Source organism: Siphateles boraxobius, unplaced genomic scaffold, assembly GCF_051911475.1.
Source record: "Siphateles boraxobius isolate OS27281-9 unplaced genomic scaffold, OSU_SipBor_1 19, whole genome shotgun sequence".
Lineage (NCBI taxonomy): Eukaryota > Metazoa > Chordata > Actinopteri > Cypriniformes > Leuciscidae > Siphateles > Siphateles boraxobius.
In genome coordinates, this window is record NW_027508799.1 from 33,584,770 (window position 1) to 33,609,029 (window position 24,260).

Genomic DNA, 24,260 nt, shown 5'->3' on the forward strand with positions numbered 1-24,260 from the left:
TGCCCAGTATGGCAACATTTGACTACATAATTGTGCAATGGTGTCCTCTAGTGGTGTGTTACAAGGCAGGCACACATTTATATATACATGGCATAATACTGTATATTATGGTGTGACGTTCCGGAAATTATTTTATTTATTATATTAGATTTGAGTATATGGAATGAAAGTTTGGATATATAGACTGAAACTTGAATATATGAGAGTGTGAATATATGGAATGGAACTAAATATATGGAATAAAACTTGAATATATGGAATGAGAGTGTGAATATGTGGAATGAAACTTGAATGTATGGAATGAGAGTGTGAATATACGGAAAGAAACTTGAGTTGGTTGGTTGGTTCAGCAACCATTTAGCCATATATGAAAGATTTTACAATTACATAACACTTCCTTGCTGTTACACAACAGGACAGAGTCTACTAATATATTACTTTATGTTTGTTAAATAAATAAATAAAAACAGTAGACTACTAATTTCTTTCTGAGGCAAATGGGTATTTAACCTAGATTAGAAATCTTACTGTTTCATGACACCTCACCCTCTGTCCATTATATGTAACTGCAGTCCGTAGAACTGACGTCATGTACACAGCCTTTCACACGGCCAATCAGAGAGCGGCTACAACAGCCCTGTGATTGGCTGAGTTTGAGGGGCTGGGCCCTGTCTTGACGTCATTATCAGCTCTTGCAGAGATTGGTCAGAACATGCCAATCATTTTATGACTAGATAAAATTGAACTAAAATATTGGCTAAAAATAACTTTTGTATAGCATTATAGTTATATTATAATCCTTATAGCTTCATAGATATCTTGTTTGAAAACAATAAACCAAAACCATCCCACTGACATGTCCCAAACTAAATTGCATATAGATTGAAGGGTGAAAATCAAACAATGAAACTGTACATTATGTCCACTGGTAGTCTCCTGAAAATAAATTCACAAAAAAGAAAAGAAAACCACCAATGCAGTTTTGTGCAAATACAATCGATGACGAACAGTATTTCCATAATAGTTTTTTTTTCAAAACTTAATTTTATGGCACCACTTGTAAATAAAAAGTAAATAAAGTTAATCAATTAAATAAATGTCTATTGATAATTATATAACGTAAAATTATATTGTATGGACAATCACAGTAAATGGTAAAGCAAAACATAAAGTTAAGGGCTTTCTAATTTAAAAAAAAATTGTTTTTTAAATTATCTTTCTGATTCATCCATTCACTTTCCGGTAAGTACCACACCTCACGATTCCCTATGTAAATTTAAAAGAAAAAAAAAAGCAATTAAAACATCCCAGATATTAAATGAACAGAGATACCATGTTTAAATTAGATTTCTACCCCCCTACTTGAGTCAAAACGAAAGTAATGCAAATTTATTTATTTGCCTTTCTTTTATATATATATATATATATATATATATATATATATATATATTATAATTGTATGTATAATCTGTTTAAATGTCAATACTCTATGTCCCTCGTATAGTCAATTGTTGTGATGGTTAATTTCAAATGTCAGTAGGATTTATGTTGATGGAATGAATGTTAATTGTTGTTACTTGCAAAATGTTAATTTAAAAAGAAGTACCAAGCCTCTCTCAAACATTTCTTATATTGAAAAAAAAATAGATTTTTTTTACTTAAATTATGTTTGTTTGTTTGTTTGTTTACTTAAATAATTATCTTTTACTCCGTTCAAAATGTAAGATCTGTTATATGTTTTCCCCAATATCTGTTTGGCTTATGTTTGACTTTAAATGTCATTGTAAGCTTTTATGAAAGTTGAATAAAAAAATAATAAAAACCACGCCTCACCCCCTGCAATGACGTCTCGCTCTCCTCATGCACTGATTGGCCAGTCCACCCCATTCGCTCCCGCCCATTCTGATTGCGTCACTCACCCTCCTCATCAACGGCGGTTGGTTGAGAGGGAACAACAGAAACTGACAGCAGCGCGCGACTCCAGTCACGTCAAGGGGAAGATGGAGCAGCACACAGGCGCCGTGGACTTCAACATCTTATTAGCCACTGACTCCTACAAGGTGAGCAAAGATCCTAAACCGAGTCTGGGTTACACATCGCTGAACCCGTGACTGAGAGGAAAACGAGGGAAAGGGAACGAGAAATGAAGGTGGTTTCCTTCAGGCCGTTAACGGTTGAGTCGGTGTCAGTCAGGTCGGTAGCAGCTAGGCCGAATGTGTGTGAGGAGAGACGACAGGTACATCCACATCTTTATTTCTCTGAGGAGAATATGACTGTTTATGTCAGTGATAGCTGAATATAAGCAGAAAAGAGTGTGAACTACACCTTAAGGGCGAGAGGCGAAGGTCCTGAGGGGAGACTTTTTTTTTCAAAAGCAAAACTGAAAGCATTTGGTTTCTCAGGAAATTGATTCATCTTGCGAAACTAGATAAAGTTCATTAAGACCCAGTGTTTCGTGGTTTATTATAACAATTTTGAATGATATCTGTGCTACTAACCTTCTAACGTTACTAGAGCTGTATTATCCTTTTTGTAATCGTGTCAACGGTGTGATTTGAGGTAACGTAATTGTAACAGTTACTGTAACGTTACTTTGGGATTTCTAAATCAATTTCTAACAACGTTAGATTATTATATTTGTAAATGGCTCAAGTTTCAAAATTCAACATATTTAGTGTCATTGTATTGCAAAACAATTAAATGTGTTGCATTTGCTTGTGACTGCACTGTACATGAAGGCTGATTTCTAATGTAAAGTTCATGACATATATATTATGTAACGTTACTTTTAGTGTAGTGAATACATCTGCACTTATGTGTACTGTAACAGTGTTAATATCATAAACGACAACAGAAACTAAGTTAAAATAGATTTTATGACACCAAAACTTGTTTTCTATTAATGTATAAAATATAAAATAGACCATGAATTAATTTCAGTTTTTCATGCACATTATTGTAAAGGTTTCGTATATTTTGGCTGTATATTATTCGTATATTTTTAGGTTTCGTAGATATATATTATATCTCACATGAAAATGACACTAAACAGCCTGGATACATATAATGTTGTAAAATGTATTTAACTGATATCAGTTTATGCATTAAAGGGCTAGTTCACCCAAAAATGAAAATGATCCAATAATTTACTCCCCATCAAGCCATCCTAGGTGTATATCACTTTCTTCTTTCAGCTGAACACAATCAGAGTTATATTAAATAATTTCTAGGCTCTTCCAACCTTTATAATGGGAGTTAATGCAACATCAGATTTTGAAGCCCAAAAAAGCACATCCATCATCCATCATAAAAGTAATCCATATTGCTCCATGGGGTTAATACAACTCAATTTTTATTTATAAAACACTTTCAAAACCATTAAAATGGACCTGTAAATAACTCTTAAATACATAGAAACATAAAATAACATCAAAACATGACACCAAGAAAATCTAACGACAAATCACTCCCAGTTCTCAGACCTAATCAAACACCAAAAGCTTGATAAGCCTTTTTAAATGTATCCATGCTTGTCAAGGATTTTAAAGATAATGGCCACACATTCCAGAGTAGTGCAGGAGACGCAACAGAATAAAGGCCTTCTGAAGCGAAGCCATGCATTTTTGTAAGAAAAACATCCATATTTATAAGGAAAAAGTGTGCCGCACAAGCCCTGAAAAGTGAAGCCAAAGCGTCTCGATCGCCCCCCCGGTGGCCGGTCCTAGTATAGCTCATAAACCCCGCCTCCCCATGTTATTCAATGGGATGTGAGACCAACTAAACAATTAAAATACACTTCACATATCTTTTTTCCAAAGATAGTTTCTGTCATTTACTGTAGTTTTCATCACGCTGATATAATTTCAAGTGTTTGTTTTTAAAATAAGTTTGTTTTTAGTTAGTTATTTGATGCTATAAAAACGGCGCTGTGACGCACATGATTGACAGCTGTGATTGACAGGTTCTTTGAGCGAAGTAGTCACTGAAGCACAAACTGACTTTTCTTCGGGATCTTTGGAGGACTGAGGAGATTGGAGCTATAAATGTAATATCTAAATTTCTATAATTAATTATTTCACACCGACATAATGGGTTGTTCTGCAGCAGAGGCGTGTGCTTGCGATTGATTCAGCCAGAGTGAGGGCGGGACGTTGATTTCGCGGCTTTACTTCCTGCTCACTACTGCGCATGTCTGGTCCCGAAATCGCAACTGCGCAGACTCACATCCCAAGATGTCAGCGGCATATCGGTACAATGGCGGCTTCACTTCTCGTCAATGGAAGAGAACGAAGGGGCGTCGTCCATCTTTTTTTACAGTCTATGTTTATAACTCAGTGGCTTCCGGTAACGGTCATATACACCTAGGATGGGTGAGTCAATTATGGGATAATTTCAATTTTTGGGTGAATTAACCCTTTAATATTGGCTGGCCAAAAACTTAATATCCTGAAAAACTTACTAAACATTAAACTTAAAGTAGAAAACTAAATTAAAGAGCCATTTAGTGTAAACAAAAACTACATTTAAAAATGTTAAATTTGTGGGGCATCAGTCTGATCATAAAAAAATAGAAATAGAAATGAAAGGTTAAATCTGGGTTACTAAATGACTTGTGCTGGGTGGAAATATGAGTGTCCCTTACATTGTGTCAGAGAGAAGAAAATCTTTTCTGCTTAACAGACATATATGCTATCAATCTTTTTTTTTTTGGAATATGTTAAACTCTGGTCAAGCGTGCATCCTCAAATTTCTTGGACAAAAATTAAAAACAAAACGTGCACATTCACCAGTTTCACAATATTTTAAAAGTAAATACAGTTTATGTATTATACTTTAGTGCCATGTAATGTTGCAAGATGCTGTATCATGAGAAACTGCTGTCGTGTCCCAACACGTGATGCAAACAAAGTGTTTATTATTCAGTTTAAACAAATGGTATGAAGGAAGTGTCATAACCTTTTGAATCGTTACAATGTCAATTGTAAGCAAGTTTTACTTAGTAGACTGAGTCCTGAAGTTATTATTTGTGTCTTTGACTTTTCACCTGGCCCAATGCTCTCTGTCCTTGAGAGTAGCGTCATTGACTGCTGTTTTGTCTGTTATGTTGTGGATATGTTCTCATCTATGTTTAATCAGTGTTTTCTTTCCTTGGTGCTGCTAGAGAACGGGAGTGGATGCATTTGTCTTTTATCCTCCCACCGCGGATGTAATAGGATTCTCGTGTTGTGCATTGAGGCTGACGACACGTTCATTTAGCCTTTTAAGGGACGCTTCATTACTTAAAGATCCTCCAGAGGTCATTGGAGGGTCAAAGATCACGTGTGGAAAATAGCTGGCTGTTCCTTATTTGTTCAGTCAACACTACAGTCTGCTTTCTGTGTCTTCTTGATAATGAATATTTTCCTGCTGTTCTCTTTCAGGACTGTTGAGTAAGTCAGACTGTGAGCTCTGGTTTTAATTGTGATTAGTGGTCGACCGATATAGTTTTTTTTGATTGCCGATATCTTAGAGAGCAGGGTGGCCGATATATATATATATATATATATATATATATATATATATATATATATATATATATAGCCTACTTTATGTTTATTTTAATAAATTATAAGTAAATTAGAAAACAAATCTTTAAAATAAACATGCTTTTACTTTAGCTGGCAACTTCTTGAAACTGCAATCATATTACAGTATTTTTCACAAATTAAGTATTTGTTTAAAAATATATATGTGAATAAAAAGGAAGTAAACACTGTAACAGGGCACTCAGTAATCTGGTAATTTTGTGCGCACTGGTAATCATATATTTTTCAAACTAAGACAAGGTAACACTCATTTTACATACAGCACACAGTGAAAACGATATGAATATGACAGTGCAACTGGATACAGCACAGCATATTTTAAAATGAAGGATTTAAAGTTTTTGATCGCATCTCCTGTGAAGCTGATCCTCTGTTCGCATTCACTCACTACACACAGACCGACCGTCACTCGCAGAAACATGTTTATGAGGCTACAAATACACACTTCACAAGATATCACAGCTGGATTCTATTAAATCTGCAAGGTTTGTGGAATTAAATGTTTATTAGATATTCAGAGATTTGTTTAAATGGTGTAGATGGATTTGCTGAATGTTGACGGTAAATTAGAAAGTATTTTAGCCTGATTGTTTGCCTTTTCTGTTACAAATAATATAAAAACAAACACTTTACTTTTTCGCATACCATTTACTTTATTCATTTACCAGTGTCGTCTAACAAAGTATTAGAATTGACTAGGCCTGTCGCGATAATCAATAAATCAATTAATCGCATGATAAAAAAAATGAGCTCGATAATTATTCCGGGCCGCGATAATTTCCATTTGCATGCTTGTTTTTTTCCCCTCGTCTCTCTCTCTCTCTCTCTCTCTCTCTCTCTCTCTCTCTCTCTCTCTACCAAAGAGACTGGATTGCTTTTATTGTTTTTGGTTGTTTTGTTCATTTAAATAGTCTTTAGAAATAAAAGTTTATTGATCTTTGAAAAGGTGTACCTGCATTATTATGCCATTAGCATTATTTTAGATGAAAATGGTCCCAGAACGACAATATTATCGTTTATTATCAATATTATCGTTTATCGCAATATTTTCTTGGACAATTGTCCAGCAAAATTAGTTATCGTGACAGGCCTATATATGACTGACAGAGATGGTAAGCTAATGAAGATGGAGAATGTGAATGAGTGCTGTGTGATCAGGCGCTGCTGTTCTCTTCTCAGGCGCTGGTGTTCTCAGCGCCTTAGTCAAAATAAAAGTCCAGAGCGCCGTCAAAATAAAAGTCCCACTTCCAACACATCGGCCAATCAGAAAAACGTATCAACCGATGCCGATATTTATAAAAATGCCAAATATCAGCCGATATATCGGCTGTGGCGATATATCGGTCGACCACTACTTGTGATGCTACTTAAAGTTAAACGTTTGACGTTTACACTCCATTCACAGTTTTGTCTCAGATAGAAACAGCATGAAACTATAGAAGCAACTGACATGTAGAACAAGAGGTGGTGAGAAGGTATGAAGAAAATTACATCAGGAATTAAAGGGGGGCGTGGTTAATATTTCATGTTTGAATATAGATGGAGTAAAATCCAGGTCAGAGTAATAGAGCACACAGGATTGTTCAGTGGTCATATATACTTCTATAGAAAGCTCAAGAACGAGTGTTCAAGAGTCCAGCAGTGTCAGTCCTCCCACTTGAAGCATTGAAAATGACATAATGAATGAGTCTGATACTGTCATACTAATTGAAATAAATGTAAAATATACAGTTTTTATAGTTGTAATTTTATATTCAATCATATTCACAAATGTGATCACATCAAAGTTTGTAATGTTCTCTGTCTTTTGTTAGATTAACATTAATGACACAGACGGCAGCAGATATGACAGGCTGCTGTCACTTTAAGACCAAATGCACGGATCCAATATACTGGCACGCATCCGATTTATTTCCTAACTGTTTATGTTCACTTGAGACATTACTGCCTGTGTTTATGGTAATACTCGCCTTATTTTCGTTAGTATTTGACCGTTTAGGGACTTATCCAAAACCCAAAACAGGTATACTTCGCTTGTCTGCATATTTAGCCGATTTAGCTCCATCTCGGAGCTCGTGCACAGAAAGCCGCTTTAGACTAATAACTCTTTTTTAATATCAAGCACGTCCCACAATATACCGCATTTAACGACAGTCATGTTACATGATTTGATTGATTTGTATGTTAAGGAGTGCCAAAAGTGTACCGCTTTAAAGGAATTGTTTTATCTCTATTGTTGTATTTTCGTTTGAAAATAAATTTCGAAAATAAATTTCGTTTGAAGCCAAAATTGAAATATAAATAAATGAAGGTTAATCGCTCAGCCTCCAGGATATTTCAGTCCATTTTTGACTAATGGGTCCTCTTCGGAACATCAGATTAGATATAAATGGTTCAGTTTTACAACTTGTTCACAATATTATAGGCAAGGCAAGTTTATTTATATAGCACATTTCATACACAATGGTAATTCAAAGTGCTTTACATATAAGAAATTAAAATGATCAAAAGAAATCAGAATAATTAAAACAGTTTAGAATAAAAGATAAAATACAGAAATAATCAAATGAAATCAGAATAATTAAAACATAAAATAAAATACAGTTCAAACAGTCGGACGAACAGTGGCACAGTGCTCATTCAGTAAATGCACAGCTAAACAGATGTGTTTTGAGTCTGGATTTGAATGTGACTACTGTAGGAGCACATCTGATCTCTTCTGGAAGCTGGTTCCAGCTGCGGCTGGCATAGTAGCTAAAAGCAGACTCGCCATGCTTAGAGTGAACCCTTGGTATTTCTAGCCGATGTGATCCTAATGATCTGAGTGATCTGTTGGGTTTATATTCAGTGAGCATATCTGCAATGTATTGAGGTCCTAGGCCATTGAATGATTTATTTATCAGTAATCATACTTTAAAATCAATCCTACATGTAACTGGCAGCCAGTGTAAAGACCTGAGGACTGGTGTGATGTGTTCATATGGTCTGGTTCTGCTCAGCATTCTGTATGAGCTGCAACTGTCTTGTGGTCTTTTTGGGAAGGCCAGTGAGAAGTCCATTACAATAATCCACCCTACTGGTGATGAAAGCATGCACATGTTTTTCTAAGTCTTGACTGGAAACAAAGCATCTAATTCTTGCAATATATTTCAGGTGATAGTATGCTGATTTATTTATTGCTTTGACATGACTACTGAATCTAAGATCTGACTCTAGAGACACCAATGGCGCTTTTCCATTACCAGTACCAGCTCGACTCGACTCGACTCGCCTTGGCTCGCCTCGACTCGGCTCGCTTTTCGTTCCGTTTTCCATTGCAGAAAGTATCGCCACAAATAGTACCCGGTCGTCATAGCGACGCCTTTCGTTCCTCGTTGCCCCATCAAGCTCTCGCTGGATCCTCTCTTCGGCAACCAAACAAAGGAATGTCTGCACCTCCTCGTTTGACCACGGCGTATTCTTCCGAGTTGCCATAATAATAGTAGTAAGTTTAGTAACTATCTCTGGCTAAACTATTTAAAAAAGGCGGGGTTATTCTGGATACTCCATCTGGCGCGTGCAATGATGACGCAGTGAATAGTGACGATTCTCTCTGACCAATCAGCAGTCGGCATTGTTTTCACGTCACATTTTAGTATCGCCTTAGCTCGCCTCAGCTCGCTTAGAACCTCGCCGGAGGTGGTACGAAAAAAAGTACCCGAAAGCAGGTACAGGTACAACTTTTACACAGTGGAAAACCAAACAAAGGCGAGTCGAGTCGAGTCGAGCCGAGCCAAGGCGAGCTGGTACTGTGTAGTGGAAAAGCGCCACAAGATTCCTGACTTGATTTTTAGTTGTTTGACCCCTAGACTGAAGGTATGCGTTTACTTTCATTTCAGTTTGCCACACCTTAAAATTACTGCTTATACAACCTCCCAGGCTGAAACCGTGGTCTAAAGCCAACTCTGTAGCATGTCCTCCGTGCACGCAGCCAGTTGTTGCGCATGCCTGGACCAAATGCAGCTGTTCACACGAACGGCCTTTTCCAGAAGGGAAAGGGCCTCCAGTCCAGGACTTCCAGGGCTGCTGCTCCACAAGGACTTCTGCCCTTTGGGAGAAAAAGCTTCCTGAAGTTCACCCTCAGGGTGTAAGGGAACAGCTTTTGTAGCTGTCAGGCATAACCATGAGTGTGTAACCTTTCCCAGGCTGGCCTGTACACAGGAGAACAGCCAAAAACTGCCAGGGAAAGGTCAGCATGCACAAAATATCAGAAGTGAGCTAAGTAGGTTGTCTGTTTGATGTCTTGTGTAACTGTAGTCACGTTCTCGGCATAGGGTGTATTTATATCACAACTCTTTGAAGAGCAAGAGGGCAAACTGGATTTGTTTTAAATTTTCTGAAGAAAACGTCCTTGTGCAAAATACCACCATTTAGCGGTGTGCCAGTTTCAGAATCGGTGATGACGGTTATGACGTGAGTCAAATGTCACGGTTTGTAACATAACCGTCGCCCGGGGGGGAATGCGTTGAGACATTTGAATAAACGAGCAGACACTGATTAGCTACTTGCTCTACGTTTATTTCAAATTAACAGCAAGACAACTAGAACTGAATGTGCTTTCCATTAAATGAATCACACACAGTAAACAAATCCTTAACAAAACAAAAAAAACGTTGCAATGAACTTTGCAATTTAGACCAGGGCCTGAATTTCGTTTTGGAAAATAGGGGGGAAATCCCCCTTTAGGTTATTCTTATGGGGGGAATTTTTTAATTTGAGGGGGGAGTTTTTTTAGACAATTTTTAAAAATACGTTCAGCTAAATGTTTGCTCACTCATTGTATTTGTGTTTTTACAATGGGGTCATTTTTTTAGTTTACACAACAAAAGAAAGCTTGATTTCAATCTTTGAATTAAATTGAAAAAAGTAGCACAAATAAATACATGAAATAAAGAGAAAAGTTTAGGTCTAATAACACTAGTAGGCTATTCAGAAATACTACAGAAACGGAAAAAAGTAATCAAATGTAAAATAACACGGAATAGGCTTTTAGTCCTGTATAATTTGAATACATAGGCTATTAATCCTGATTCCTTAAAATTAATGCTATCTTTTGTTGTTTTATATACAATAATGACAGACACATTTTAGGCTACTCTCACTTTAAGAGCTAGTGCACGGATCCACGTTCACATGTTGCGTGTAAAGCGCAGTCCGCGCCACTTTCTCCTCTTTTTTTAAAAGGGCTCCCTGTTGCTAAGCAATCATGAGCCACGTTCTCCATGAAGATGAAGACGTTTCAGTAAAGGATGAACGCGCAAAAGACGTAACGTGAACGGCCCATACTGTTTTCATTATAGTGTCACATGCATTTTCTTTTTGTATTATTTTTTTAAGACATAACCGATTGTGTTTTTTGAGTATACTCCCCAAGACCGGAATTAAGACAATGTTGTGTGATTTTGACCGTTAAAGCGCTATAATTCGCGAAAAATAACTCAGTTTTGTTACTCACGAGCTGTTTGTTATGCGGTTTAAAATCGCTTGAATTTTTAAATAGGTAAGACTTAAAAAGACGCACAAATTATAAACAATAGTGACGATGCAATGGCACGATTGTGCAAGTGACATTTCCATCAAATGTCCCGACTCCTGAAACGCGAGAGTCTAGAGTGTGTGCTCGCAGCTGCAGCGCGATTGGCTTGCCTTGTGCAACACATTTTGAGAGACAGAGAAGACGCGGTATTGGCAGAATCACTCACGCTGTTTGTGAAATTGCGTCTCGCATAAAGTTTTAAAATGACTGATTTGATCTTATAATCTGTTTGGTTAAATTTACTCATAGGCCTACATGCTAGATTGATTGAATGTGTGCGGGAATTTCCCGCATTATAAACGCAAGACCTGCGGGAATGATTAAAATGATGCGCAATACCCGCAATCCCGCACCGAAATTCGAGCCCTGTTATAGTGTCACATGCATTTTCCTTTTGTATAATTTTTTTAAGTTTTAAGAAATAACCGATTGTTTTTGAGAGGATACTCCTCAAGACTGGAATTTAGACAATGTTGTGTGCTTTTGACCGTTAAAGTGCTATAATTCAAGAAAAATAACTCAGTTTTGTTACTCACCAGCTGTTTGTTATGCGGTTTAAAATCGCTTGAATGTTTAAATAGGTAAGACTTAAAAAGACGCACAAATTATATACAATAGTGACGATACAATGGCCTGATTGTGCAAGTGACATTTCCATCAAATGTCCCGACTCCTGAAACGCGAGAGTCTAGAATCACCGACTGCGCAGCTGCAGCGCGATTGGCTTGCCTTGTTTAACCTATTTTAAGAGACAGAGAAGACGCGGCATTGGCAGAATCACTCACGCTGTTTGTGAAATTGCGTCTCGCAGAAAGTTTTAAAATGACTGATTTGATCTTATAATCTGTTAGGTTAAATTTACTCATAGGCCTACATGCTAGATTGAATGAATGTTTGTGGGAATTTCCCGCATTATAAACGCAAGACCTGCGGGAATGATTAAAATGATGCGCAATACCCGCAATCCCGGACCGAAATAAATTCGAGCCCTGTTAGATGCGCAAACTGGGTGCCGGTGCGGTGAGACGTACATGCTCGGGCAGATTCGGCTTGAAGTCGTTCAACCTCGGTTGCGGCGACACGCGTGCTGTTACGTTTCCCTCGTGAGCTGATATTAGTATTTAAACATTTTCTATGATAAATTTTTTTTGTAAAAAATATTTTAATAACACTGTTTTGGCGGTTATACGTAGAGTTCTAATGACGGTGTTCAACTATAACCGTCGGTCTCACGGTTATATAGTAACCGTCACACCCCTACCACCATTATTCTGTTGTGGGTTGTTGCGAGGTCGTGCTATGCTAACAGATATTCAACCAATAAATAGCCTTCATAATTACAGCCTTTTATTATTTATTACTATTAAAACTGTGTAAGAATGGTCCTCTCATATTTAAATGTTTTTTCCTTGAAAAGAACAAAAACTCTTCACACTACACCCTTGCCTCATTTAGTATACGTGGATATGCAAATGAGCCCCGCCTCCACTCACTCACTCAGCTCAGAGATCCACTCATTGATGATCACACATTGATCTGTTTGGTTACAAGGTAGTTTGTGACGTCAGAAGCACCAGTGGTTTCAAACGGTGTTTTTGAGACTGTCTTTGGTTCACTGCAGTTTTAAGGAGAAAATAATGTCAGCAATGGTGCAATCATTGCTGACTGATGAATTTGCACATGGTTTGTCTAAAAGCATATTAAAAACACCACATAGACAGATAAACAACATTAAAAGCTTGTTGTTTTTTTTTACCACAGGGTGACTTTGACACTTTTAATAGACGAGTCCAATCGTGCCGGATCTTTATTAACCGACAGAAGTGTTTGTAACTGGATGGAGAGAGGAGCATTTGAGTCAAATGCAAATAATAAACTTTCGTGATGGAGAAGAACTGCAATGTCACGTATACGTGACCCTAAAGCACCGTTGCTAAATGTATGATGTGAATGTACGTTGCGTTTTGTGGGTATTTTGGGACAGGGCGTCAGAACTGCTGCTCTGTAGCACGATACTATGATCTCTCTCCAAAGGCAGATCATGGATACATTTAATCATTCACGATCATTCATCCAATCATTCATCATTCATTCTAAAATCATGATATTACACACCCCAAACTCCACCCCTTTATAGTCAAGTCAAGTCATCCTCATTTATATAGCGCTTTTAACAATGTAGATTGTTTTCGATGCAGCTTTACAGAGATAAACATATAATTTAAGGTAACAGAGATTGGTTTGGTTTTATAGTGGCTCTTGAAAAATGTTTTTTCCAGCTAAAGTTTGTTTTGATTGATTCACTTCCGTCTAAATGATCAATTGTTATTAAATTAGGGGCCGCTAAGATGACACCGTTCTCTCTAAACAGACTTTAAACGTGAACCTGTGGTAGACGCTGATGGTGTTCACATGCGCATTAAGAATTGATTCTATAGTTATGTGCGTTTGAATATATGTGCGCAGGTTTGTAATTCCTTACAAACCATGCCTGCATAAACTGTGTAGGATGAGCTGCATGCTAACAGTAATGCTTATGGTCAGTATGAACAATAATAGTAGTGATGTCTGTCTAATGATGTGTGCAATTTGGTGCTGGAGGTCTGGCAGACAAGCTAGAGTCATCAGTCTGAATTACAAGAAATGGTGTTGAGACAGGGTTGCAAATTCAACAGAGCAGTGCCAGCGGAACAATGTGAGGCGTTATGTTGTTTGGATCTCGCTTTTTTATATGAATTCAGATTATAAATTGAATATATAATATTAATTTTTCTTTCTTGCAGGTCACGCATTACAAACAGTACCCACCCAACACTAGTAAGGTGTATTCTTACTTTGAGTGCCGTGAGAAGAGGACAGACTCTACCAAGCTCAGAAAAGTCAAATACGACAAGACGGTCTTCTATGGGCTTCAGTACATTCTCAACAAATACTTAAAAGGTATGTTGGACGTGGTGGCCAATGCTGATTTAACTTGTAAATGGGAAATGCAGCCCTGCTGTAATTTTGGGTTGTGTTCATGCTAAAGTATGCAGCCTTCCCTCCAAACTTATAGTCAGTTTGCTTCATTCTGCTCTTAACTATTCGGGGTCGCCGATCACGCCGGCGTGATCAAGTTACATGACCAGTTTAAGATGTCGAAGCATAAAAACAAAGTCACGTTGAGCGCTGCCGTCCACTTCTGTCGAAAGTGCTGGCTTGAAATCCTATTTTACTTTTTGTTTTGTGTTGATAGACCAAGTAAAAACGGAGATATGATCATTTAAACGTTCTATAAAAAAATACTGACACGTTCGTAAAAGAACGCCAGATGTGATGCGACAGGCGTTGCATTTATTCTAATAACTTCGTCGGTTTTTGTCATAATACAAAACGGAGAAAAATGTGTGAATCTGCTGACTCTGCTCTTCAGGCTGCACATTTTAGGGAATGGAGGAGGAGCCAACTGAGCAAAGAAGTGAAATTGAAAGGCAGAGGATGACTAGTTGACAAAGAGAGACATATATACGTTATGTATATAGAGAGAGATTATTGCTAGTTTTTGGAAGAGTTTGAGTAGATTTTGAGAGTAGTTTAGGAGGAGTGTAGATAGGTTAGGTAGTTTAGGAGTAGTTTAGTAGTAGATTTAGATAAACTGTTTTGAGGAGTGGCACAGATAAAAAATAAAAAAAACACCTGATATTTGTTGTAAATAGTTGTATGTATAGTTTGATTGTGTGTTCATTTTACCTTTTGTATGGTATATTTGCACTATTGAGGAACCCCTCTTACTCGAGGAATGAAAGCCCTGTAATGTAACCATCTGTGTAATTGTACATGAAGTGTTTTGTAGAGTTTCTAAGCAAAAAAGAAAAGAAAAAACGCCTATTGCCCTCATACTCTGGGAATGCAAGACCTTAAATATAGCTCTCTGTATAATTGTGTGCACAACATTTTTTTAAAAGTGGCTGAGCTAAAAAAAAAAAAAGCCTATGGCTACACCGGCTTTTTTTTTGTAAATCATATTTTTTTGTATAGAGCTTGATTATATCTGAATTGTACCTGTATATGTTGACATTTACAACTTGCGTTTACATTTTAAACCTTTTAAAATGCTTCATTGAGCATGTTTGTGTTTTTTGTAGTAGAAAAGCTATAGTTTTCTATTCGGATTTTGTGTTTTTTGTGTGATTTTGGGTCCAGTATGTTGATACAGTACATCAAAGTGAAAAACTAATTTTCTGATCATATAGGTGATGTTGTGCTGAAAAGAATTATACCAAACATTGGCATGGTAAACATTTGTTTATGTTGCACAATTAAAAAAAAAAAAAGTACTCAAAAACGGCCAAAATAGCCCAAGACTCCGAAGGGTTAAGCAGGCTGAAAAATAATGACACTGTTTGTGCCAACAGAAAAAAAAAATGACTTTCTCGTGATGGAGCCAGTTTTTAATGACCGAACTTGATGGTAGAGTTATAGTCTAAGAAAATAGCAGCACGAAGAGGCGGTTAAAGTGCAAGACGTGTGACTAGCAGTCTAGTTTGAGGTTGTTGTTCTTGCATGCCGATCAAATATGCCACATTTATAAAGGAATTTTGTCTATTTTTACTTTGTAAAGGATTTCATGGTGCGCTGGGATTAAGGCTTTAGAAATTGTGCTATTGAATGAAATGAGACAATAGAACATCTGCTCTTTAACCCACAAAAGACAGCTGCCCAAACCAGTCTGTTTCACAGCTTTAGTCTGGATTCTTCATTTTTCTTTAGCATTCTTCAAATACTAAAGTTGCACTACTTCTACTTCTATAGCTGTTTTCCTTTCATCAGTTGTTTATGCTTGAATGTTTTACAATTAGTTCTAAATTTCCAACCCTCAGCATTTGTTTTGCAGATCATTTTGTAAACTCGATATTTAAGGAATTTAAAGATTCAAGCAGCGAATTACTTAAATTACAGACATTCTGAGTAAATGTTTTAAAAAAAAAACACACAAACAAGTGATTGGTTAGTCAAAAATTATAAGTTAAAAACAAGGGGTATAATACGTTTGTGAAATTTTTGATCTATTTACTAACGTTGCATCACCAATAAAGGTTTCAAAATAAGCTAACATGCATTAAATTAATAAAACATGCACATAAAAAATACACTGTGCATATTGGATTTATAAAGTCTGCCACAATGAGTACATTTGCATGCACAATCATAATGCGATTGTAATGGGATTTTGTCAATGATGCAATTAAACTTTACCACATGTAAATGCAATACTTCAATTAAAATGATGTGATTAAGCTTAGTAACCATAATTGCATTAATGTGGCGTACACCAATTTTAGCAGCAAATGAGACACCTTAATCGCATTATCACCCCCCGAGCAAAGAACGCATGGGCGCGGACGTACACAAGATGCTGTGTTTTGCTCATTAGTGTTGGGTACCATTCACATTTTAACCGGTACCTGTAATTCGGTGCCGGTACCCAACGGTACCTTTTTCAGTATTTTAGGGATGTTTGCCTCAATAACTGTAAAGAAACTGTAAGATGTTTATAGAAGTGCTATTGTCTGTGATTGTTTGTGTACTGTAATATTTACCAGTAAACTAGCAACTCAATTAATTGAATTCATAAAAACACCCATTATTTATATATATATTCATTTTCTATGAAAAGATTTCCTACAAAATCTGTGTTGCGTATTTTTTGGTAATTAAATGAAGACATAAAATATTAATTTAATTTATCTTTTAATTTAATTAAACTTTTTTTGTCAAACAAAGTGCTGCACAAATGAGCTTTATACTCTTAAAATTAAAACATGGAAGAAATGTTTTGATAATTTATTAATATTACTTTAGTGTTAGAATTAATATTACGTTGAGACGTATCTAAATTCTATTGTACAGCAATACAATACAGTACAGTAATATTGGTCAAGTTAAACTGAACTTGCTGATGATGACCATTGAGTTTCTCAAATTAAACGGTAAAATGCTCATGAAGTGACTCTCAGAGCGGGTCTGGAGATGACGTTCATTCATGTCCTCGTATGACATGGCAGAGATGAAAACACGCGACCGTCACGCTTGATTCAGTGTGTGTGCGTGTGTGTGAGGTAAATTAAACTGCGCATCTGCGCCATTCATTCACACAGAGACATGCAGGATTCGTATTTAAATAGTCTTTTTGCGGTTTGATATTCACAGACACTAGTTTATATCACTAGATGCATTTTCTGGTACCGTAATGTGGCACCGATTGATTTAATGTAGTAACACGCCTACTATATGCAAGTTCATCATTTGTATTGTGGGGTATGAGAATAATGGCGGTAAAAATAACCACACTTAGCAAATAATCAGAATATCTGCATGTAAAGAGAAGTGAAGAGGTTTTCTCGTGTTTTACTGCAATTAACTCCTTAATCTGATTATTGTTAATAATCGCAATATTGGTGCACGTCAACGTAGTGACAGCCAAGTTTCATATGTATTTTAGAAAAACAAGTGAAATTAGTTTTTTTAGTCTAGACACGGTTGGTAACTTTGGATTGGAGGCAGATCATCATCTGGTCAGATGCATGACAAAAATATACAAATATACCAATAACAAGCGGGTATTCCTACATAAAACCTAAATATTTGCAAGCCTTGCATGCCCTACTTTACATGGGTATAGTGTTAATCTGGTTCTCATTTGTAAGTCTGCTAAATGAGTACTTTAAAATGTAATAAAACTAAAAACACAAGTAGTGCAGCAGTTTTATTTTTAAGGATACTGTGCCTGTAAGACCGTTTGTAGCTACATTGTGCACAGTATTGGTAAGACAAAGCTTTACTGTGAGCATAGAAGTTTCCCTTAATGCAATAATGCAAGGATGCAGTAAAGTGTGCAATTATACGCGTGCAAAACGTCTTCTTATTCCTGTATTGTTTCTGCGCTTTCTTGAGATCTGTGTTGTTACTCTAGTCTCACAGTTGTCCCCTCTCTTTTTGCACTCACAGGACAGGTTGTCACACCAGAGAAGATTCAGGAAGCAAAGGAGGTCTACCGGGAACACTTTCAGGATGATGTTTTCAACGAAAAGGGATGGAATTACATTTTGGAGGTACGGAGAAACTCATCTCTCAAATTTTTTTCCGCCTGTGCTGAATGTTCATTAACATCCCTTATGTGATATCACTGCAGAAATACAAGGGTCACCTGCCCATCGAGATTAAGGCTGTGCCGGAGGGAAGTGTTATCCCACGTGGGAATGTGTTGTTCACCGTAGAAAGCACCGATCCGGAGTGCTACTGGCTCACTAACTGGGTCGAGGTGAGTCATGACCCTAAACTCATCCCTACAGTTATTTTTATATTCATCCAACACTTTTATCCAAAGATACGTACTTTGCATTCTAGGTATACGTTGTTATTTTTTTTTTATATATATATAAAGATTATTATTCCGGAATCCATTTAAATGCCAGCCTTGAAACTGCATTTCAATCTTAACTATTTAGTTGTGTTCTTATTTAGAATATATTTGCAAAATATGATTCATAATTTATTTGGCACTGTATATTAGCCTCAGAACACACAGAATTCATGAACCATTAGTGGAGTAAACAGTAGGGTGTCTGTTTGGCAGTGTGATCCTCTTCTGCTTCAGAAGAATTATGTATAATTGGACTTACGTTTTTCACTGTAATCACTACAGCATTTTCCAAACTTTCCATGTCATGGTTCGGACTACTCCTGTCAAACTTCCTGTAATAGACCGTGTAAACAGTGACATATCATGCCACACAAATCACTCCCAAACATCTCAATAGGGTTTAGCATCAAACCTGCTGAGTCATGCTGACAGCCCGACATCCAGTCATCATGATATAGTACACCTGTCACCGAGGGAAAGCTCGTTAGTTTTGTCATTTGTATATTCAAATCAGCTTTAATTGAGTAAGAGGTCGGTTTCCTATTACAGATGGCTTTGAATGTATGGCAAACATGTCATGTGAAGATGGTAAATTTAGACTGTGTGTGTGTGTGTGTGTGTGTGTGTGTGTGTGTGTGTGTGTGTGTGTGTGTCAGTATGCCCTTGGCTCCACATATCTATTCTCCAGTGAATTCAGGAGATTGTAAACACACGTCTACTTCCTTTATGATGACCATGGAAAGGCACTGGTGCTTACTAATAACTCAACTGTTTGGAGACTTTTCAGACTCGCAAGCCGACATTATACTGATAATTAAAATATTTAGAATAAGCTTCCCTTAAACCTTCACTACCATTCCAGCGGTCATCTTTAGTGCCATGAGGGTGGGGAGAATCTCTTATTTGTGATAGTCACATATAGGTTGTAGTTCGGCTTTACAAGACGCACATCTCTGCACAAAGTCAGATTTTGGGCTGTGTTGATCCAATACTCAGAGTTAATGACATTACGTGCAAAGTATACTTGCTGAAGATGCAGTAAACATAGATCATTACACCTGATTAATGCAAGAAAGCTGAATTGGATTACTTTGATAGCCATCAGTCAGATGAATTCGGTATTCATTGCGCTAGCTTGCAGATGTATCGTTTTAAGTCAATGTGAAAACAGAACTGACCACATTTACTTCTTAATACATGTCAAATTCCAAGTAGAAATCAATGTTGGCGAGTACACAAAACAGTTATTGACGATTATCAAATCGAAAACGGTTGCAATTTAATTATATGGATATATAGTCTGGCAAGCTTCTGCGAGTTTGCGCCACTCATTATGTGCATTTGAAAACGCAACATGCAACCATTTTTCTAAATTTGAAATGATAATTGTTAATAAATATGTTGCCAAAAAGTTCTTCCTTTGGTTTTCTACCAAAATAAAAGCTCTATGGAATAACGCTAGAACGCAAAGATATTAAGCCATTAATATAAGTATAGCATTTTTACTGTATTCTGTAAAATACAAATATTAAAATCTTTTTTTTTTTTTTTTTTTACACAATAGGTTAGGGTTAGTTCAGGTTTTCCTTTTTTTGTTTTGTTCTGATTTGCACTGATTTTATTGTTCACAATTCATCAGTGCATTGTTTTTCATGTTATTCTTAGTCGGAAAACACTGTGTTTAAATTGACATCAATTTATTAGATTGTGTAAGCTATTGAATAATGTTAACCAGTAGTCCAATAGCTATTGAGGCATTGTTTTAAGAATTCTCTGTTGTAATACAGAATGCCCACTTCTCATGATCCAGTCAGTTCCTGATAGATAAAATCAAGTCTCGCCCTACATTTCCCTGTTCTCATTGAATACATCCAGTTATTGAAGTAAAATAGGTTGCGGTGTTAATTGCCAACAAACATTCTGCTATGACACACGTATAAGATCACTATCAAATGAGAGAATTGCAGCAGATTCAAAAGTTAACAGTGGTTTGAAACAAATTAATTGCCTTTATAATCAATGTCCAAGAGTCTCATTCCACATGAGCTGTTGAATTGAGTCCATGTGATTAGGACACTGATGTTCTTGTGTCCAAAGAGCGTCAGCTGCTTATCAGTGTGTGCAGTATGATAACATTGAGTCGACCAGCTGGTCTCAAACAAAGCATTTCTGCCTGGGATGCTCATATAAGTCCATCAAAACCTCGGTGTTGACTGTGTGACACTTCCCAAGCACTCGGGTGGCATGAAGCGGGATGTTTTTGGATTCATGTTCCACACAGGAAGAAAGTAAACTGACTAAACCAGCACTAGCTTCATTTTTAAGGTCCAAAAACTGTGCCCCTTTCACATGTGATGATGCAGAAGCTGCATTAGAGAAAACATACACAGGAAATGTTCATGGATTCAACAACAGCTGCAAGAAATCATTACACAAACTAAAAATACACAACACTCCTTGTACATAATGCTAATTAAACAACACAATTGTGTGGTAATAGCTAAGGGGAAATGTTGAATTGATGCGTTTGTCTCCTTAACAGACTATCCTGGTTCAGTCCTGGTATCCCATCACCGTCGCAACTAACTCACGAGAGCAGAAGAAGATTCTGGCCAAATTTCTCATGGAAACGTCAGGAAGCCTGGTGGGACTGGAATATAAACTGCATGACTTCGGCTACAGAGGGGTTTCATCTCAAGAGGTGTTGCTACACTTCATTTAAAAGCTTTTAACCAAACCCCACAAATCTGATACAAGTGCCAAGTTGGTCAAATAGACCAGATTAATAGATTTAGTAATGCATAGTTGGAATGTCTAAGATGAGACTCTATCCAAGTCTAAAGTATCTCCTTGCTCTAGGGCTGGAAAAAAATCGATTTGATTTAAAAATCGAATCATATTTTCAAAAAATCGATTTTTTTAATAATTTTTTTCTCCAATAATTTGGATGTTTAGCAATCTTTGTTGCACAGTGCACAGTGACTTTTCAGTTAGAGAAAGGGTTTGCCTTTGCAATTTTTTTTATGCTGATGCACTTTAATTAAATACCATAAATATATATTTTTTACAGTTCGCAGTTATTTTGTTTTAAATGGAAGGGGGTGGGGGGGTTGGGGGGGTTTGGGGGGGGGTCGAATCGTAAATCGAGTTTTTAGGAAAAAAAATCGCCTAGCTCTACCTTGCTCGCATTCTGTAAATACCGAGCATTAAATGCAAACAGTACGTATCAAACATCCTCCACACTGTAATTTTCTCTCAATGGTTTCATTTCTGCACTAACTGTGCGTTTAAACTCGTGTGTTGTTTTCAGACGGCTGGTATCGGCGCATCTGCACACTTGGTAAACTTCAAAGGAACAGACACTGTGGCCGGAATCGGTGTTATCAAGAAGTACTACGGCACCAAAGACCCGGTTCCTGGTTACTCAGTACCAGCTGCAGAACACAGGTGAAACGACTCAAAGCAGAAGCGTCTGATAAGAGCTTGATGAGTTATTCACACACCTTAAAGTGAAGTTATATATGTTATATATAAAAAGGTGCATGGCCTAATTCATTCTGGTAAGTTAGTTCCGTATCATCACCCGTCTTACTTCTTCACACTCCAGCAAAGACACAATGCAGTGCATTGAAACAGAGGAAGTTTGCACTGTTTCAGTAGTGCTTTTGAAATACGGCTTGCTTTGATATATATATATATAGTCAATGCTGCCACCTAGTGGTAGTTACCAAATCTGAAACTATTTATAATCAGCACTTCATGTTTTAGTAGTTATATATATATATATATATATATATATATATATATATATATATATATATATATATATATATATATATATATATTCATTATTTTATTTTTTTATAGCTTTGATACTAATAATAAAAGTATAATAAATAATTTAGCTGGTCTCTCTTGATCTCACTGACCGTGTCTTTGTGTTGCAGCACAATCACTGCCTGGGGAAAGGACCATGAGAAGGATGCTTTTGAACACATTGTCAAACAGTTCCCCTCTGTCCCCGTGTCCATCGTCAGCGACAGCTACGACATTTACAACGCCTGTGAGAAGATCTGGGGGGAAGATCTGAGGAGTCTGATCGAGATGAGGAGCGCAGACGCACCGCTGCTAATCCGACCAGATTCAGGAAACCCTCTAGACACAGTGCTGAAGGTGGACACTCACATGTTTTGATGAAGTACACACAGTACTTCATGTGTACCCATATATACAGTCAAACCAAAAATTATTCAGACAACAGATAATTTGTTATATTTTTTTTTACTGGGTGCAGGACACTATAGTTAATTTATGTAAGGAATAGCAAAATTCACAATAAACTGTGACATGGTATACGCAAAAACTCTTCGTACAGTGACTACCAGTAAAATTTATAAACAATTTGGGACCAAAAATGATTCAGACACTTTGACCTGACCATGTTTTGCTGAAGTGTTTTTTCTGTAATTGCTTATGCGACCTTTTTACACCACAGACTGAAATAAATTAAGCATTGCTTGGTAATTGGTTGAGATAAATTGGTATTATCTAATTGTGCACTTAAATTTAACAGCTGAAAGCTTACAGCTATTTAACCTAATTCATTTGTGAGACAGTCTAACAGTGAAATATCAACTGATCTGATAACATCTGAGTTATTGTCATATTTTATTACATATTTATATATTATATTAAACTGTGATAATGTGAGAAATGTTGAAGGTGTCTGAATAAATTTTGGTTTGACTGTATGTATTCTTTTCAAACTGAAGTGCTTTCCGTACATATTAGAACATATTAGAAAGAACATATAAGAAACACATTTGCAAAGATTTTTGTGCAGCGCATATAAAGTCGTGATCATTATGTCTTATTTTCCAGGTCCTAGAGATTTTAGGAAAGAAATTTCATCCGATTGAGAACTCTAAAGGCTATAAAGTGCTTCCGCCCTACATCAGAGTCATTCAGGGTGACGGTGTGGACATCAATACTTTACAGGAGGTGTGATTGTCCAGGTCATGTCAGACTTTAAGCTATCTGTATGCTCTCGGTGGGTTTAAACTCATTCTGTACCCGTTTGATTGTTTTATACAGATTGTAGAGGGCATGAAAAAGCACAGATGGAGCATCGAGAACATTTCATTCGGCTCAGGAGGAGCTTTGCTGCAGAAACTGACCCGAGATCTGCTCAACTGCTCTTTTAAGTGCAGTTATGTGGTGACGAATGGACTGGGCGTAAGTACCAACTAATGGCAGATTTAGCTATTGCATTTATTAGTAGGGATGCACGATAAATCGGCCACCATATCGGTATCGGAGGATATATGTTAATTTTTAATGTTATCGTTATCGCCCTGATAAAAAAAAATTTGGTTGATATATTAAGGCCAATAAATAATGGATTATTTCCTTCAGCTGAGACGCTTCAGATTCGCTCTGTTCGCCATGATGGTTTTTAATTGCTTGAAACATGATTGGAAAAAGGGAAAATACAGTGCAACATGTGCTGTCATATAAGCTACATAAAATTATGAGAACATTATAATTGTGTGCTTGGGACATGGCTTTTAATTGCGAGACTTTTGTTTTTGTAATCAGGCTCTCAAAAATTATATACAAATTTGGATTTAAATGTATATATTTTTCAAATAGAAAGAATTATCGGTCATCAGCCAAGATGTTCATATCGGTGCATCCG

General features: G+C 36.8%; 1 protein-coding gene across 1 annotated transcript in view; it reads left to right on the plus strand.

The window, feature by feature from the left end:
- Window positions 1-1,826: 1,826 nt before the first annotated feature.
- The window catches only part of nampt1 (nicotinamide phosphoribosyltransferase 1), a 28,321-nt gene continuing 5,887 nt past the window's right edge, over window positions 1,827-24,260 (plus strand). Inside the window, exons 1-9 of the mRNA XM_077235151.1 lie at window positions 1,827-2,060; window positions 13,944-14,100; window positions 18,148-18,251; window positions 18,332-18,460; window positions 21,105-21,263; window positions 21,873-22,009; window positions 22,510-22,735; window positions 23,444-23,563; window positions 23,657-23,797. Of these exons, the coding sequence (XP_077091266.1) occupies window positions 1,842-2,060; window positions 13,944-14,100; window positions 18,148-18,251; window positions 18,332-18,460; window positions 21,105-21,263; window positions 21,873-22,009; window positions 22,510-22,735; window positions 23,444-23,563; window positions 23,657-23,797 (1,392 nt within the window). The 5' untranslated portion in view covers window positions 1,827-1,841. The remainder of the gene's footprint in view (window positions 2,061-13,943; window positions 14,101-18,147; window positions 18,252-18,331; window positions 18,461-21,104; window positions 21,264-21,872; window positions 22,010-22,509; window positions 22,736-23,443; window positions 23,564-23,656; window positions 23,798-24,260) is intronic.